General features: G+C 45.2%; 1 protein-coding gene across 1 annotated transcript in view; it reads right to left on the bottom strand.

The window, feature by feature from the left end:
• Nucleotides 1-15,573: 15,573 nt before the first annotated feature.
• The window catches only part of LOC103069633 (MICAL C-terminal-like protein), a 55,473-nt gene continuing 53,276 nt past the window's right edge, over nt 15,574-17,770 (bottom strand). The window contains exon 8 of the mRNA XM_007471411.1: nt 15,574-15,758. Coding sequence (XP_007471473.1) covers nt 15,574-15,758 — 185 coding nt within the window. The remainder of the gene's footprint in view (nt 15,759-17,770) is intronic.

Below are 17,770 nucleotides of genomic sequence, written 5' to 3'. Positions count from 1 at the left end.
TTGAGGCAGCTCACGCTCGCCTTTCCCTTCCCTCTCTCCCTCCCTCGCGCCGCCCTCCGCCCTGAAAGGAGCTGCGCGCTCGGGGCCCGCGCCCCGCTGCTGCCCGGAGCAGGGAGGATGCCCCAGATCTGCCCCTTGCAGGACGTGCGGCCTTACCTGCTTCGGTGTGTGTGACCCTCTCAGCCTGGGAGCCCTGGAGCCTGGAGGCCGTACTTGCCCCGGCTCCGCACTCAGCCGAGTTCCTCGCTCCAACCCAGGGTTCAGTGACTGCTGAACTGAACCCACCTGCTACTCTGTCTCCTGCTGATTTGGCCCGGCTGCTGGGTGAGGAGCTCGCTCCTCCCCTGCATTTCTAACTGTAGTTATTAGGCCCGTGTCTTGTGCCCATGAAAGAGGGTGAGCCTGCTCAGGAAGAAATAGAGGGAACCAAAATGTGTTCGGGCCCCACCAGCTGGACACATCCAGCTGTTCCTGCACTTATCCATGACTGTCAACCTCCTCTTCACCCCCAACCAAGAGTGAGAAGTTTGAAGTTCATGAGTACAGGCCAACACCTAGAGACATCTGTGTTTCTAGCAGCTCAATGGCTTGTACAAAGGAGGATCCTAAATGTAGGTGGAAACATGAATGGGAAGGTATGGCCATCGGCTCCTGTGAGAACCGCCTCTCCACCCCTCCCCCGCCCCCAACTTATCTTGCCTTAAATAAAAGCAACAGAGTGACAGGGGAGTGGCACAAAAGCCAGCATTTCAAGGACTCATGCTGGAAAGGATTAAAAGGCACATTTTACTGTGCTTGGCCACTTGAGGTTCTCACTTGGGCTACCCTGGCTGTCTCCGGGGTCTATCTCCTTTTCACACACACACACACACACACACACACACACACACACTCACTCACACAACCCCTTGGCAATTGTGTTTCCTCCAAGTAGCTACAGCTGATTGACCCTGAGTGATCACCTGACCCAAAGGGCCCTAATGCTTGACTGGAGAGCAGCCAATCAGATAGTCTCCATCAAGGATCTAAGCTAGAGACAGTTGTCAGAAGTCCAGCACTTAGTGATGATAATGCAGACTCAAGACTGGGGGCGTCCATTTTTAGCCACAGGCCTGCAGATGAGTAGAGAAACAAAACAATGGAGCAACGAAGTGTGCTCAAGAAGCCTTGTAGTCTGAGTAATGAAAAACCATGGGAGTAGCTGCCTGGACCTAGAACCTCTTCTGAGGGCCTACCTGTAGTTCTCAGGAGGGCCATCTGTGCTTCCTTCCGAGGACATGTTCCTAAAGCCTTGTAATAACCCATCCACCTTTACTTGAGCCAGTCAGCCAACTAACAAGCAACGATTCCTGAGAACATAAATTTAACAAGGTGGTCAATAGATTCTCAGCAGATATGTGTTCATCTTGTCTTTGCTTAAGAGTCGTAATTTTACCTTTTTTGAAAGTTATGCTTTAGCTGTTTCCTCTTACCTAGTAGAAAGCAGAGAACTCACAATGACTGCTAGAATTTTCATGCGGGAGATTACAATAACCACCCGCTCCCGCACCACCACCCTGATAAACCTTAAAGACATGTTGAAATGTCAAAGTAGGATCCTGTTTTGATTACGTCATTCATAATTCTTGTTCAGGATATTTTATACATAAGGATATGTCCAAAATCTGATCTCCACCCTCGGAGCTCTTATCTGGGAATCATGAGACACACAGCTCAATAGCTGTGTGATTGAGCTGTGTGATCTTGGACAAGTTTACTCCCATTTCTGAGTCTCTGTTTCTTCATCTACAGAATGAAGTGGTGGGAGAACATAATGGTTCTCAAACCTGACTGTGCTTCACAATCCCTTAGACAGTTTGTTACATTCATGGGCCCAGTCTCTAGAAATTCTGATTCAGTACATCTGAAGTGAAACCAAGGGATAGGTATTTTTTAACAGGGATTAATTACATCAGGTGATTTTGATGTAGCTGATTCATGCACTGATGTTCGGGCACCTAGAACCACTTCCAGCTCTAACGTTCTGTGGTTCTCTATTCTTCACCAGTTGCTGATCTCCGCATGCAGGGCTTAGGTTCTAAATACGACATGGTCAAATTTATACATGGAGATCTCTTAAACTGCCCACGCATGCTTTTGCATCTACAATCCTCTTTGGTAATTTTTATGCACACTAAAGTTTGAAAATGACTGAGCAAGACTAAATGCAGGAACAAACAAAGGCTTGATTGTTGGATGCTAGCTCCCAGGAGCTACCAGCAAAATAAGGTGTCGAGAAGGCAAAGCTGAGTTTATTGTACACCATGGTAAGGAGAGTCCTGCCTCGGCAGGGTCTTAGCAGCATCTTGGACTAGGGGAGAGCACAGCAGGGTTATTTATAAGGTTTTGGAATCTGGTTTAAGGCAGGTCTTTCAGTGGGGATAGTGCTTGATTAACTTTGGCTAAGGATTGTAATATACTAGGTTAGGATTGGTGGACACAAGGCAAGATTTTCAAAGAGTCTTGGAGGGTAAATAGTCTTTAATGTTATCTATTGAAAAGTTTAAGTGTTTTATGTTCATTTCAATGAGATTTGGGGGGGGAAGTTCTTGAACAATAAAGTTATTTGTAACTTTCATCTTTCTACGCAAGAGTTTTTTTTTTTTTTTTTTTTTTTTGTGGTACGTGGGCCTCTCACTGTTGTGGTCTCTCCTGTTGCGGAGCACAGGCTCCGGACGCGCAGGCTCAGCCGCCATGGCTCACGGGCCCAGCCGCTCCGCGGCATGTGGGATCTTCCCGGACCGGGAAATGAACCTGTGTTCTCTGCATCAGCAGGCAAACGCTCAACCACTGCGCCACCAAGGAAGCTCGCAAGAGTTTTTTTTGAATAGTTGAAGTTATGTTGTTAAAGACAGGGGACTGGTAAAGTCCCGTTAAGGTGACAGTAACCTATATGGGTATGAATGGATTCTAAGGTCTCAGAATTATGCAGATGTCTTGTTATTCAAACTTTTCTGCCTCTTAGATAATTATCAATCTCTCTTGAAAGGCCAAGTGGAATGGATGTTGAATTATAAATCAGTGCTATTCAAAGTGTAGCCTGAAAACCAGTATTGTCTGCAAACTGCTGTTAGTCCTTGATGATCTAAATATAGAAACTAGAGTGTTTAGAAACTTTTATACAATTTAACAGTGCAATTTTATATTTATTCTTTTTTATTGTATTTTACAAAAATATTGATCTGCGATGGATTGGACCTTCACCATAGATCGTTTGAAAAGCACTGTTCTAACTTGCTCTGGTTTGCTTACAGATTTTTATACACTCTCTTTTGATATTATGCTTTTATAGTCCTTATGGATATGAATTGATCGGGTGTTTGTTCAAAGGTTAAATGACATAATATATTGGAAAGCACCTTTCATGGGGCCTGGCATTGAAGAAGACAGAATCTAAATCTAGCTTAATCAGGGACACACACTGCAGGCTGTTCATTGATAAGATGCAAAGGAGAACCTGCACCAGCTCCCTCTAATCTAAATTGATATTTACAATCATGGCCCCACTGACCAGCTGCCCCTCTCATGCTTGGTCATTGGTTTCATCTTACCCAGGCGTTACATGATAAGGACAGCCTCATAAGTTACATGTGTGTTGCTGTGAGACTCTGCTGACTCTCTAGGCCAGTCTCTCTTCGAAATGTATACCTAAGCAAACTGTCCTGGGAGAGAATAACTCAGATTCCAGTCCTAGCTCAGTGGCTAGATGACCTTGGACAAATATCTGTCCTTTCTGTACTTTCATTTCCATCATCAATAAAGTGAAACCAAGGTAGTTCCTACTAACTGAACATCCCACTTATCTCATGATCGACAGCTTCAACCTAGGTTATACCCAACAGAATGAGTACATTTGTGTACCTGTATACATGTTCTAGAAGATTCATAGCAGCACCATTCAAATGCCTATTAACAGTTGAATTGATAGGTAAATTGGGATAGTCACACAATGTAATGTTATACAGAGATGAGAATGAACAGTTTGCAACTCCAGAAGCAATAGGAATGTCCTTCACAGCATAATGTTGAGTGAAAAAAAATTCAGACACAAAAGAGCATATGCTGTATCATTCTATTCATATAAGGCTCAAAAAACAGGCAAAACTAGTCTCTGATGTTAGAGTCATGAAAATGATTAGGTTTGGGAGGGGTAGTGACTAGAACAGGGATGGGGGAAGGTATGAGAGAGGCTACTGGAGCTGGTGATGTTCTGTTTCTTGATCCGGGTGCTGATTACATGGGTGTATTTACTTTGAAAATTCATGGAGTGTTTACTTAATAATTTGAGCAATTTTCTGTAAGTATGTTGTACTTCAATAAAAATTTACACACTCATCACAAAAATGGCTGATTTTTTAAAATGAAGCCATGGGATTGCAGGCTCTGTAGGGTCCCCTTTATCTCTATGGTCTCCTTCTCCAGCTCCCATGTTTAACTTATGAGCTGTTCTGATCATCTAACCCTTGAGTAAGATGAAACTGATGACCAGTGGCCCACATCACTCAAAAATCCACTCAAACTAGGACAGTTCTGTCCCCAGACCTTCCCTTAGAGGACCATTTTTCTAGCTAAGCACATGCAGCCCTCAGTCACCCAGCATTGTTCCCATTCTGGTCCCCTCAGCAATTTCAACACGTAGGGCTTTGTGATTTACAAGGTAGGACCATGTCATGGTGAAGGTCTGGGGTTCAAATTGCCATTCAGCAGCCAAATATCTGTATAATTTAACCTCTCTGTGCCTCAGTTTTCTCATCAAAATGAGTTCTCTCCTCATAAGCTTATTGGGACGATCAAGAGAGTTAGTATAAACAAACTACTCCGCTCGGTGCCCAGCAGATAACAAGTCTTAGTTCAATAAATATTCATTATTAGTATCTCATTTGAGACTCATAAGATATTATCGTTTACCTCCATTACATAGATGAATAACCTGAAATTTGGAGAGTTTAAACTTGCTTCAGATCACATAGGAAATAACCGAGAGAATAATACTATAGCCTTTAGAATCTGTTCTGCCAGAGAGTCATAGAATCTACAGTTTTCAGCTAGGATTATAGTCCTTCAGAATAAAGACTATATTTCCCGGTTAGGTGTGAGTACATGACTAAATTTCAACCAATGAGATGTAAGCAAAAGTGTTATATGACAGCTTCTAGGAGTCCTCCTAACAGTAGATGGGAATTGGATGTTCAGCTTCTCAGACCATCATACTATGTGATACAGGCCAAGCCTCCCACCGAGAACAGCTGGAAAAGCTGGACAACATGTAAACTAAATCTGTTTGAGAGCACTGGAAAGCTGACGGAACTTACAGGGCCAAGATCTAGGAGAAGGAGGAAACCCAGAGAGGTGAGCCGGTCACTTGGGACTACTTTCCCCCTAGCGGCACCTGCCAATTTCAGAGGCAGCAGCTGAAGAGGTTGAGCAGGGCAGTTGCCAACCTCACAAGGGTAGACAGACAAAAGTTCAGGTGGCACCAAACTGGGGACCTCTAGTAAGGCCCCCTCGCTCTGGTTTGGGACTCCAAAAGATTTCACTCTAGTAGACAAAGAGAAAAGAAAGGCATTTTCAGTTAAAAAAAAAAAAACCACAACTGAGAAAAATTATTAATAAATAGCAGATCCAAACAAAAGGAAATACTAGGGCTTCCCTGGTGGGGCAGTGGTTGAGAGTCCGTCTGCCGATGCAGGGGACACAGGTTCGTGCCCCGGTGTGGGAAGATCCCACATGCCGCGGAGCGGCTGGGCCCATGAGCCATGGCCGCTGAGCCTGCGCGTCCGGAGCCTGTGCTCCGCAGCGGGAGGGGCCACAACAGTGAGAGGCCCGCGTAACGCAAAAAATAAAAAAATAAAATAAAAAAAAAATTAAAAAAGGAAATACTAAAGTGGATGGCAGAAGGAAAATTGTTCCAGATGGAAGAAGAAAGAACAAATAAAAGGGTAAATATATGGGTGCAGCTAAAAGAATGTTAACTACATAAAATGACAATAATAATGTCTTACAGGGTTTAAAAATACACAAATCAAATTAAAATGCACAAAAGCAAAAGCATTTAAATTGGGAAGTGAGTAAATGAAGTTAAGTTCTAAGATCCAGGCATTATCCGGGAAGAAGTAAAAGTAACAATTTATACTGGACTTTGATAAATCGAGGAATCATGTTGCAACCTCTAGGGTAACCATTAAAAGAATAGTAAAAGAGTAACTACTAAGATAATGGAGAGATAATTGGAGTGTGTGTGTTCCATTCAGACAGATTTCGTAAATTGTGTTTATATCTGTCGTATTTAAGGCAACTTGTCTTTTGCATTCTGTTTTATTTTGCTGTGTTCCTTTTTTGCCACGTAGGTTAAAAACCCAGGATAGAGGTAAACTAAGCATCTCAAATCAAATTAAGGTAAAATTCAAACTGGAAGAGGTTTTCACTGGGGAAAGCTTCACATTCCCCAACTGTGCATACCATATATTATGGGTTGAATTGTGTCCCCTAAAAAAGACAGGTTGAAGTCCTAACCCCTAGAACCTTAGAATATGATGTTATTTGGAAGTGGAGTCACTGCAGATGTAACTAGTTATGTTAAAATAGCACGTTAGGGGGCTTCCCTGGTGGCGCAGTGGCTGAGAGTCCGCCTGCCGATGCAGGGGACACAGGTTCGTGCCCCAGTCCGGGAAGATCCCACATGCCGCGGAGCGGCTGGGCCCGTGAGCCATGGCAGCTGGGCCTGCGCGTCCGGAGCCTGTGCTCCGCAACGGGAGAGGCCACAACAGTGAGAGGCTCGCATACAGCAAAAAAAAAAAAAAAAATAGCATGTTAGGTCATACTAGGTGGGCATCTAATACAGTAAGACCAGTTAGGAGAGGATGGAATTTAGACCCTGACATGCACAGAGGAAAGATGATGTGAAAACACATGGCAGGAAGAGGCCCACTGGAATTGTTCTGTCACAGCCAAGGAATGCCTGGGGCGACCAAAAGCTGGAAGCGACCAGAAAATACCCTCCCCTAGGGGCTTGAGAGGAAGCATTGCCTGGAAGTCACCTTCCTTTTGGACTTCTGGCCTCCAGAACTGTGAGAAAATAAATTTCTGTTGTTTTAAGCCACCCAGTTTGTGGTGCTTTGTTACAGCAGTCCTAGGAAACTGATATACCATCTAAGGGACAATATGGGAGGCGCCTGCAGATCATGAAGAGGGTTTTACAAAGGGTCTGGATCCCAATCAGTCATTGGAGGTTGTTTGACCACATCAAAGCAGCGGGATCAGGGGATGTGGAGAAAAGCTAGACAGAGCCTCTTGGAGACCTCTTTAATCACTGAAAGCAAGGTATGCTCACGGGATGAAAAGAATGTGTGAAATGAAATGGTTCTGGACTCAGAGCCTTAAGTGAGAATTCCTACTGCACATTCCCTCAGGAACTCTGCGATATTAGCAGTGGCCTTCGAAGACCAGGCTGCCAGTGGGCATGTCCTTCAGGGGTCCTACTTGCTGAGGGCAGGGGTGGGCCAGTGCTTCTCTAGGTGAGCAGGGAGGGCATTGGGCCAGGGGGAAAGTCGGCAGACCTCAGCCTTGGTTTGTGACATGGTGGACTGAGGGTGGGGATGTTTTTGAGGATCCCACAGATGATGCTATTCAAATGGCCTCTGATCCAGCCATGGCGGAATGTGTCCCAAGTTCTCAGAGACAGGTGACCTGCTTACCTATTCTTCAGGTGCCTAGGAATGAACTGTAAACATTAGTAGGGACATTTCCTCACCTGAGCATGATAGCTGAGCGTCACCTACGTGTAGAGTTGAAGCCACTAAAATCAGTGGCTCCTACTTGAAAAAAAAAAAAAAAAAAAAAAAAAAATAGCATGTTAGGTCATACTAGGTGGGCATCTAATACAGTAAGACCAGTTAGGAGAGGATGGAATTTAGACCCTGACATGCACAGAGGAAAGATGATGTGAAAACACATGGCAGGAAGAGGCCCACTGGAATTGTTCTGTCACAGCCAAGGAATGCCTGGGGCGACCAAAAGCTGGAAGCGACCAGAAAATACCCTCCCCTAGGGGCTTGAGAGGAAGCATTGCCTGGAAGTCACCTTCCTTTTGGACTTCTGGCCTCCAGAACTGTGAGAAAATAAATTTCTGTTGTTTTAAGCCACCCAGTTTGTGGTGCTTTGTTACAGCAGTCCTAGGAAACTGATATACCATCTAAGGGACAATATGGGAGGCGCCTGCAGATCATGAAGAGGGTTTTACAAAGGGTCTGGATCCCAATCAGTCATTGGAGGTTGTTTGACCACATCAAAGCAGCGGGATCAGGGGATGTGGAGAAAAGCTAGACAGAGCCTCTTGGAGACCTCTTTAATCACTGAAAGCAAGGTATGCTCACGGGATGAAAAGAATGTGTGAAATGAAATGGTTCTGGACTCAGAGCCTTAAGTGAGAATTCCTACTGCACATTCCCTCAGGAACTCTGCGATATTAGCAGTGGCCTTCGAAGACCAGGCTGCCAGTGGGCATGTCCTTCAGGGGTCCTACTTGCTGAGGGCAGGGGTGGGCCAGTGCTTCTCTAGGTGAGCAGGGAGGGCATTGGGCCAGGGGGAAAGTCGGCAGACCTCAGCCTTGGTTTGTGACATGGTGGACTGAGGGTGGGGATGTTTTTGAGGATCCCACAGATGATGCTATTCAAATGGCCTCTGATCCAGCCATGGCGGAATGTGTCCCAAGTTCTCAGAGACAGGTGACCTGCTTACCTATTCTTCAGGTGCCTAGGAATGAACTGTAAACATTAGTAGGGACATTTCCTCACCTGAGCATGATAGCTGAGCGTCACCTACGTGTAGAGTTGAAGCCACTAAAATCAGTGGCTCCTACTTGAGTTATTTAGCAGAGGACTGGAGAACCCTCCAGAGAATCACCTGCAGGGGTGAAGATTTTAAGAATAGAAAGGGGCAGTTGTCAGCCACTTCAGACTCAGCCAGGCAAGAGTACCTGGGGTTCCAGTGATTCTGTTGGTGTGGTCTGTGTCACAGGCCGCCGAGATAACTCCCAAGGTCTCCCCTACCCCTTCCCAGGGCAGGTAATCAGGGGAGCAAGGTCTTCTTTGTCATGGATGTAATCCATTGTAATCCACCTCCTTCCCACACCCACCTCCAGGCCTGTGTGGTCTGGAGGAGCAAGGGTCTCTGCTTTCATCTTTGCTGGGGAAGATATTACGGCTTCTCATACTTAGATGTTTCCTTTTAGGGAGGAAGGTTAGAATTACTACATCTGATGGGGAGATGCAACCGAATCACCAGGGCCAGAGAGTGTCTTCGAGGTGTACTTGAAGAACCATTGGCCAAAAAGATCTGTAAGAGGCTATTTGGTCAGCAGAGGCCAACTCAGAGTCCCAAAAGGTAGGTGACGATGCTCTGAGAAGTGCATTTCTTGGTCTTGTTTACCGCTTACATCTCCTCTTGTGGAAACTGCCCATTCTTTTCCGTTCTGCTGAGATCTGAGGCGTTGTTTTCTGTTTCTACTGTTGGGATTTGAACAGTTTGAGGTTCACCATGGCCATCCCGACTATAAAGTTATAGGCTAGCCATTTCCATTTTAAAATTGGAGCCTATGTAGGGCAGACTCACTCTTGTAAGGAACCTGCAAGGTAGGGAGGAAGGGAGGGAGGGAGAGAGGATCAGCCCCACCTCACAGATGAAGACAATTAGGCACAAGTGAGTTGTTCAACGTCATCCAGTGAGCAGTGGCAGAGCTGGAATCTGAGCCCTGAGTTAGTGACTCATGCTCAGCTTACCATGTTTAGAATAATTATACTTGTTGATTTTTTCTTGAGACACACACACTCACCCACACACACACACACACACACATTTCCCCCAAATTCTTAGGGAACCATTTTCTGCTATTCTGGGGATAGGCAGGGGACTGAATTCTTGTGCCTCTGGTGTACGGGGAACTGATGCCCTGCATCAGGTTATTTCAGTGTCACACAGGCCCCCGAGTGCTGTTTCCCAGTGAGTCCTGTATTGCTCCCCTCTCCACCTCTGCGCACTCTCTGTAAGCACCTTCAGAAGCCAGCTCACTCTCAGCTGGTTCCCAACACACTCCCTGGCCCTTCCTCTCCCACCCCCTTGGCCCTGTGCTCTCAGCTCCCTACCCTTGGGACTGGGGATTGGATTGTATGGTGCAATTCGGGCAAAAATTCCCCTTGAGGGGTGGGTCCACGGCAGTGCGTCAGCAGTACCTGATCCCCCAGGATAAAACAAGATGCCTGTTCCTAGAGTATCATGGTTACTGTCAGATTTTTGTGAGCAGTGGTGGAGGTTAGGTAATTTAACTGTTTAAACGATTGTTTTTGTGTTTGAGTATATATAGATGTAGAATAGAAGGAAAAAAAAAACACTTCAAAGTGGCAGCTTGGGCTTTTAATGCCAGATTTCCCTGAGCAGTGCTGGGCACTGGTGTGTTGGGAGAGGGTGGCAATGAGAACAGATCTAGGAAAGGAAGGGAAGGAACAGGTAAGCACAAGGCACAAGTGTGGGTGGGGACACAGAGAGAGGTCATACGGCCTGGCATCAAGGGCCTGGGCTCTAGAGGCCAGCATCTGGGTCCAGCCCCAGTTTCACCACTTTGTACCTGGACTACCAGGTGAGCTCCTGGGCCTCTGTGTCTCCGTCTCATCATCTCAAAATGGGGCAATGTTTATCTTAAGGATTTTGTTTTCAGGATTAAATGGAATAATGCACCTACAGAGATTATTACAGCACCTGGCAGGTGAAGTGAGCTGCATTCACAGGATCTATTACCATTTTCAGGGTCAGAGGGCTCCTCAGGGGAGCTGTGACAGCATAGGTCTTGCTTTTTTTGTTTCTAGAAAGGAGCTGGGAGAGGGAGTGAGTGTCAAATTACCAATCCTGCCCTGGAGGCTGAGGGGTGGTGAGAGTAGCTCTGTGGGCAAATGAGCCCCAGCATGGGCACAAGGAAAACTTGCAGAATGCCATGGAAGGTGGCTGGTCTTTCCCTTGGCATGTTAGCGCTTGTGAAACAGGAGCTCTCATCTGCATTTATGTTTACTTTCTGTTGACAGTCAATGTAAAAAACTGAATCATTTCAAATATTCCACCCGCAGACAAGAGCTTCCAAACAATGCAGGAACTCAGTGTGAAATGATGGGGAACAGACACTTGATTCACCTGATGCAGCAATTCTGGTGAATCATGTGCTCACATTTCATGAATGTGCAATGCCGGGATTAAGAACAGAAACAAACAAATAAACCAAAAACTTCAGTCCTGAAAGGGTGTGAGTTGAAGGAAGGGGCCAGCTCCGTGCAGAGGGGAGTATTCCTGTTGCATGAATGAAATACAAAACCGGGTTGTACCGGGTGAGAGAAATGGGAGCTGGGACAGGAGTGGCCCCCTCTCTCCCCCTCCCCAGCTCTGAGAACGGCTTTCTTTGTTGAGAGAACACACCTGAGGCAAGGCTTCTTCACTTCTCCTCCCACTCACAACCAGGTAAGTCCTGCCAGGTGCCCCGGTGGGAATAACGCATCCAATGATAATTCACAGACTCCTACATGAAATCAAAGCTTTGCTCACGTCCTTTCACCGGAATAAAGAAATGAAACGGACGCCGCCCTCAGAGGTGCCAGACCAAACCCGCATGTTTGGATTCTTTCTACAGAAAACCATTTGTTTTGGGTTCATTTCAGTATTTATAGCAGTGCACATGTAACACATTTCAAGCCACGTGAATAGTTCCCAATTGTTGAAGCAAATTAATCTTTCACAAGCCACTCGGCAGTGAGGTTAGAAGATAAACAGTAGGTGAAATAGCACACGCTCCCCTGTACGTGAACCTTCTTATTACAATAAACTCCTACATTTGAGCTAACTACATCCAATGACTGCCACTCTCTCCGTTCATGTGGCAGCCCCAGCTGCCCCCTGCCACCTCTGCCCTGCTGAGGGAGTTCTCTCATCAACTGCCTGGGTGAGACATGCTGCCATTTTCAGTTTGGAAGGAAAAGCCTGTAAACCTGCTTCCTGGGAAGACAGACACTGCTGAATCGTCATCTGCCTCCAGAATGCAGGAAACATCAATTTCATTGCAGCTCATCAGAGCTGCAAACACCTGCCACTTCCTTTCTCAGTTGCAATTAATGTGCTGCATCTCAACATCCATTGATTCCAAGCAGCCTAACACTGCCAAAGTCCAGGTTTAAATGAAACAGTATAAGCTGATGTTATTTTTCACAGTTTTAGAAACATGAGCTTACTTGTGTTTTTATTGCCAAAGAAGCACTACAGATATTTGGGGAGATAAGTCTTTGTGCTTGAGATAAATGTGAGAATAGGTTGATGATTATAATAAAAAAGGCTCTTTATTTTTTTTTTTTAAATTTATTTGGGAGTGGTACTTGTTTATCTTTGTATTTACTTGCGGGTGGAGGAATAATGTTCTTTCTGTATCCTTACATCTAGCACAGGGTTGCTGAATCCCACAGGTATTTGGAAGATGTTTATTAAACACATAAATAAATGAATGGTTTGGGAGAGCAAGTTTAAGAATGGTCCTCTTGGTCCAGCTTACGTAAAATTCTGAAGTTTTAATTGTGAGCCTTTTGGTTTAACTTAGAAGCTGTGTGAGACTATGAAATGTGTGTGACCTGAGGCTGGGGCTTTCTGTCTAATTCAGAGTCCTAAATGGCTCAGCCTTGATCACAAGTGTTATTTTATGGGAAAGTGAAGGCTCCGTCTGTTTTCATCATAATCCTACCCATACTGTATACACAGAAACTGTCTTCAGATGGTAGGACTTTTGAGGGTCTTAGGACTTTCTCTATTGCAATCATTTAACATAGTTCAACAGCCACAATATTTGTATCCTTTTGGAAATGATCATTAAACTGGTTTTTAAGTACTGGGGAAAACTGAAAGCCAGTGTAAGTTGAAGGCTGTTAAATATAAGGTTTATGTTTTAACTTGGCCAGATAAGACTCAGCCTTAAACCACAGAACATAATCTTTGGAAGAGAAAGTGAACAAATTGCTTCTCTCATCTATCAACAGAATACTGGGGCCAAGAACCACCTTCTTTCTTGGCCCTCTTGGGAGAATCTTTCTTTTAAACCAAAATAGAACAAATTAAAATAAGTAGCAATTAATCCTTTTGCACAAAAACAACCCAGACACTACACATTTGAGCATCATCTGTTAAACGTATGCAAGCATCAAATGGTGACTGGGCTTGAATAACTCTACCCATTCTAGAAGGAAAACTGTAGTTGTGTATCTTTCTTAAAATGAATTAACATTCCTACGCGTCTGTAGTCTTACCTCTGAATGCCTGATGGCAGAAAATATTATCTTGACTATCTCCATAAATCTTTAATACTATACAACTTTTCGCCCCAAACCTCTGGGTTATTTGCGTATTAAACAGCTTATATACCAATAGCTTAGTGCAAATAGGTCTTCTCCAAATTATAACACAGGAAAACCAGGATAATGAGGAAATCATATTAGCCATTTCCACCAAATATACAAATAAATAAAAATAGATAAATAGCCCTAAGTGGCACAGTTTTCAGAGAGAGAGAGAGAGAGAGAGAGAGAGAGAGAGAGAGAGAGAAATAGATGCTTGTATATATTTCCTAATAATAGAATTCAGGCACTAGAAGACCTGATTATTAAAAGAAAAAAGAAAAGAAAAAGAAAAAGGAAGGAGAGAAGAAAGAAAAAGAACTACAACCTTTGGAACTTGGTATATACATGGAAAGGTTGTGTTTTAATACCACCCAAAACTCAGGAAATCCAAGCACACTTCTAATTTCCGGCTTCTCAGCTGACCAGATTGGTGTGCACGGACAGCATCTCAGACAAAAGTGGTTTATGGGTTAACTTATACTGAGGTAAGTTAGCTCTCCAGGCAGTTGCAAAGCACCATTTGTCCTCCAATACATGTAAACACTTGCAGAAATGACAGGCCAAACATACAACAAAGAGTTCTTCAGTCTGTCTCATGTCAATGATGGACTGACTCCTCAAAGAATGCCACTGAGGGAAAACAATCAAATACTTTCTGACAACAAATCACCATTTAAAATCTTTTCTTTGGTTCCCCTATGAACAGTCAAAATGTCCCGGGAATCCCATGTCAGTGCACAAACTCCATCTCCCAGCTTTCTTTACACAATGAAAATGTCATCAAAGAATCCGTTACCCAGTTTGGGATTTGGTAAATGGGACCACTGCTCCCCACTCCACCTTGAAGGCAGAAGTGGCCTTGTCTTGTCGTGGATTTCCTGGGCAACCCCTGGAGACAGTGTCAGAGATGTTTCTCTGTTTAGACCTAAGACCACCACTGAGGAGCATCCCTCACCTGGATCACTAGAATGTTCGTTTTTAGTAGCAGCATCAACCTCACCGATATTTTATCAACAAACGAAAGAGTTTTATAATACTTTTTGCCATTACCAATAGTTACAAAAAAGTGCTTCAAAATTATTCATTTTCTAGAAACGTTTTTCACTATGTTCCAGCGGCAATAAGGAGTGTGCTCTGGGGGGGGGGAAAAAAAAGCTTTTCTAAGCCAACAGCATTTGGTGTTAACTAACAATCCTGCTGGTATGAAGTCAAAGTTTTATTTCCTTTTTTCCTTCTTTTTTTTTTTTTTAAATAAAATTAAGGCTCAAATGTTCTATTAAACTCTCATTGCTTATGTATATTATATTAAGGCTTATAACTACACCTGGTAAATTAAATTCACCCTGGATTGAATTAACACCTGCTATATGAATTATTTGCTTTATGTAATCAGTAATCTCAAGGTTTCTTCTCTTTCTCTGGAAACACAATTTAAATATTAACCTAATCTTTAAACTGCGGCTGCTTCTTTCTGACATTTGGAAACCGGTCATCCATGCAAAAAAAGGCAAATATGGATATATTAATGAAAAGGCAGCTTCTTAAAAATCTTTAGATGTGTAACTCAATGAATCTGGGAAGAGAAAATGATGAAAGCAGCAGGAAAATCGATCTCTGTGTCACTTTCTACGGAAAACAATGCTGATCATCTGCCACGGTCACCTCCAATTTAAGAGACCCACTGAAGTTGACTGCCAATTTCAAAAGAGTCTTTGTACTTTCTTCATTATAATCTCTGGAAGGATCTTGGGCAGCTGGAGTACATATGAGAGAATCTTAAATTCTTTTAAAAATATTGCAGGGCTTCCCTGGTGGCGCAGTGGTTGAAAGTCCGCATGCCGGTGCAGGGGACGCGGGTTCGTGCCCCGGTCCGGGAAGATCCCACATGCCGCGGAGCGGCTGGGCCCGTGAGCCACGGCCGCTGAGCCTGCGCGTCCGGAGCCTGTTGCTCGGCAACGGGAGAGGCCACAACAGTGAGAGGCCCGCGTACCGCAAAGAATATATATATGTATATTGCAGCATGGTATAAGTTACGTTCCAGGTCTGACATATCCTGTGAAAGGAAGGAGAGAGTGAAGGGTGCCTGGCCTGATCTGGTCCTCGGCTTGCTCCCTGCGGGGCTTCCTCATGTCCTGCTCAGCTGACAGCCCCTGGAGAATATGAAGCTTTCAAAGCGCTGGTCTTCAGCCTTTTCTTTTACGCGTTGTTCCTCTAAGGAATCCACCAGTTTGTCCCTTTGCTCAATTACTTGCATCATCTCGGTGAGTATTTCTTGCTCCTCATTCAGATCATTCTCATCTTTCTGGCTCTCTACAGAAACAAAAACAAACAAAAATAAGTAAAAAATAAAAACAAACAAAAACACCCACATTGGACTCCAGGTAAGATTTGACCCCAGGAGAACTTTTGGCATGGGCATTCTTGATTGTTCTGGACTTGTTCCGCCCTTTAATTTCCATGGAGAAAACAAGGAAATGAATTTAACACCAGGGACCTGCCCTCCCAGTCACAGATTAGAAAGGTGGGTGCTTTGTGCTGCTGTCAGCTCAGTTTTCATCTTGAGACTCTATATAAAGTGACAGGGAAAATCCCTTTGTGAGAAGAAGAAGTTAATACCAGCCAAGTCCTGCCAAGCCCTCCAAGCTGCCCTCCCCTCACAAAAAAGAAACCAACAAGGCAACACAAAGGCAGTTTCCCCTAAACACGTCTGAGCAAAGCGATCTGTGAGAAAAGTTTCTAAGTAAACCATCCGCATCAGTGGAAGCTATTTCCATGATGAGAATCCTTTTTTCATTTGTAGTTAGTGACAAATTGCAGCCCTTTGAATAGAGACCAGGCGGCAGCCAAGTGACGTTATGGCTGGCCGCTAGGAGGATGTTTCCAGACTGTGACTATGCTTCTCCCTGAGTACATGACCTTCTTCCTAATTGGCCCGAGACATTCGATTGCCTCAGGGAGACAAGATTCCCCCCCCCACCCCGGTACGTGGGCCTCTCACTGCCGTGGCCTCTCCCGTTGCGGAGCACAGGCTCCGGACGCGCAGGCTCAGCGGCCATGGCTCACGGGCCCAGCCGCTCCGCGGCACGTGGGATCTTCCCGGACCGGGGCACGAGCCCGTGTCCCCTGCATCGGCAGGCGGACTCTCAACCACTGCGCCACCAGGGAAGCCCAAGGGAGACAAGATTTTTATAAAAGGAAGGAAAAGAGTAAGAAACAGGTAGTAATGACTCTAACACTCAAAATAGGATTTTAAAGGCAGATTTGAAGTCTTGTCAACCAGATTACTGCCTTGGGAGAAGACTCTATAAATTCTGTTAGCTCTTTCTTATTTAACACACTGGGACTAGGTGGTGGGCCTGATACCTGGGCAGAGATGGTACCACTGTCTCTTGCATCAGGCTGAGTTCTGAGAACAGTGTCAGGAATAAGGTACATATGACAAAAGGGAAATAAAGAGGCACCATTCTCTTTGCAGCTCATGTTTGATGGGAGGGAGGAGAGAGAAGCAGGAGAAGATAAAGGTGAGAGCCCTGGGCTCCAGTCTCTCCGTTCTGGGCCTTGGAAGCCCCCAGAGAGGCAGGGAATGTCACATTATTTGATGCGAGCACTGGGGGGCTGAGGGACTCTTGCCCTGCCCCTTGCTTGGAACTCTGGGAAGAGGCCAGCTGGAAAGGCACCCTGTGTATAAACGTGGGACAGGTAGAACTTCATGGATGAGCAGAGAAGAGGGGTCTGGGTGTTGCTCCCCAGATCTTGATCTGCTGTGTGTGGTACACATTGGTAGAGCCTAGAAATGTCCACTTGCCCCAGAGGTGCAAAGGCAGACGGCCACTGGGCCTGCCATGGGGCTCCCCATGATGAGGGATAGAGTGGCCTCACAGTGGAGACTGTCTGGCCAGGCTGAGTGAAGGATGTGCTGAGGTGAGGCTGAGCGAGGCCAGGAGTGAGGCTCCAGGCACGCTGAGAGAATGGCCAGGCTATGGGTCAGGCCAGCCACACACCTTGGCTGCAAATGCCAGCAGAGACAGTGATGGCCTGATGACAGGAGATAGCTACGTGGGAGTCAATGAGTCAGAAAAACCCACACAGATTTCCAGTGCTGTGAAGTCACACAAACCTGCCTCTTGCCATTACCTGGAGGTCACCTTAAGAATCAAGCAGATGGAAGGGGTGGCAATCTGCAAGACTGAACATTTTCATCCCCAAAAGACTGAGCATTTCCTAGAGGGACTGCATCAGCCTAAATTATTGCATCAGACTAAGTTTACCAGAGAGGGATAAAAAAAGTTCCCTTTCCTCCCTCCCTCCCTCCCTCCCTCACC

The sequence above is a fragment of the Lipotes vexillifer genome, unplaced genomic scaffold, assembly GCF_000442215.2.
Source record: "Lipotes vexillifer unplaced genomic scaffold, Lipotes_vexillifer_v1.1 scaffold6, whole genome shotgun sequence".
Taxonomy (NCBI): domain Eukaryota; kingdom Metazoa; phylum Chordata; class Mammalia; order Artiodactyla; family Lipotidae; genus Lipotes; species Lipotes vexillifer.
Note: the sequence above shows the minus strand (reverse complement) of the source record. Positions and strands in the feature narration are given on the sequence as shown.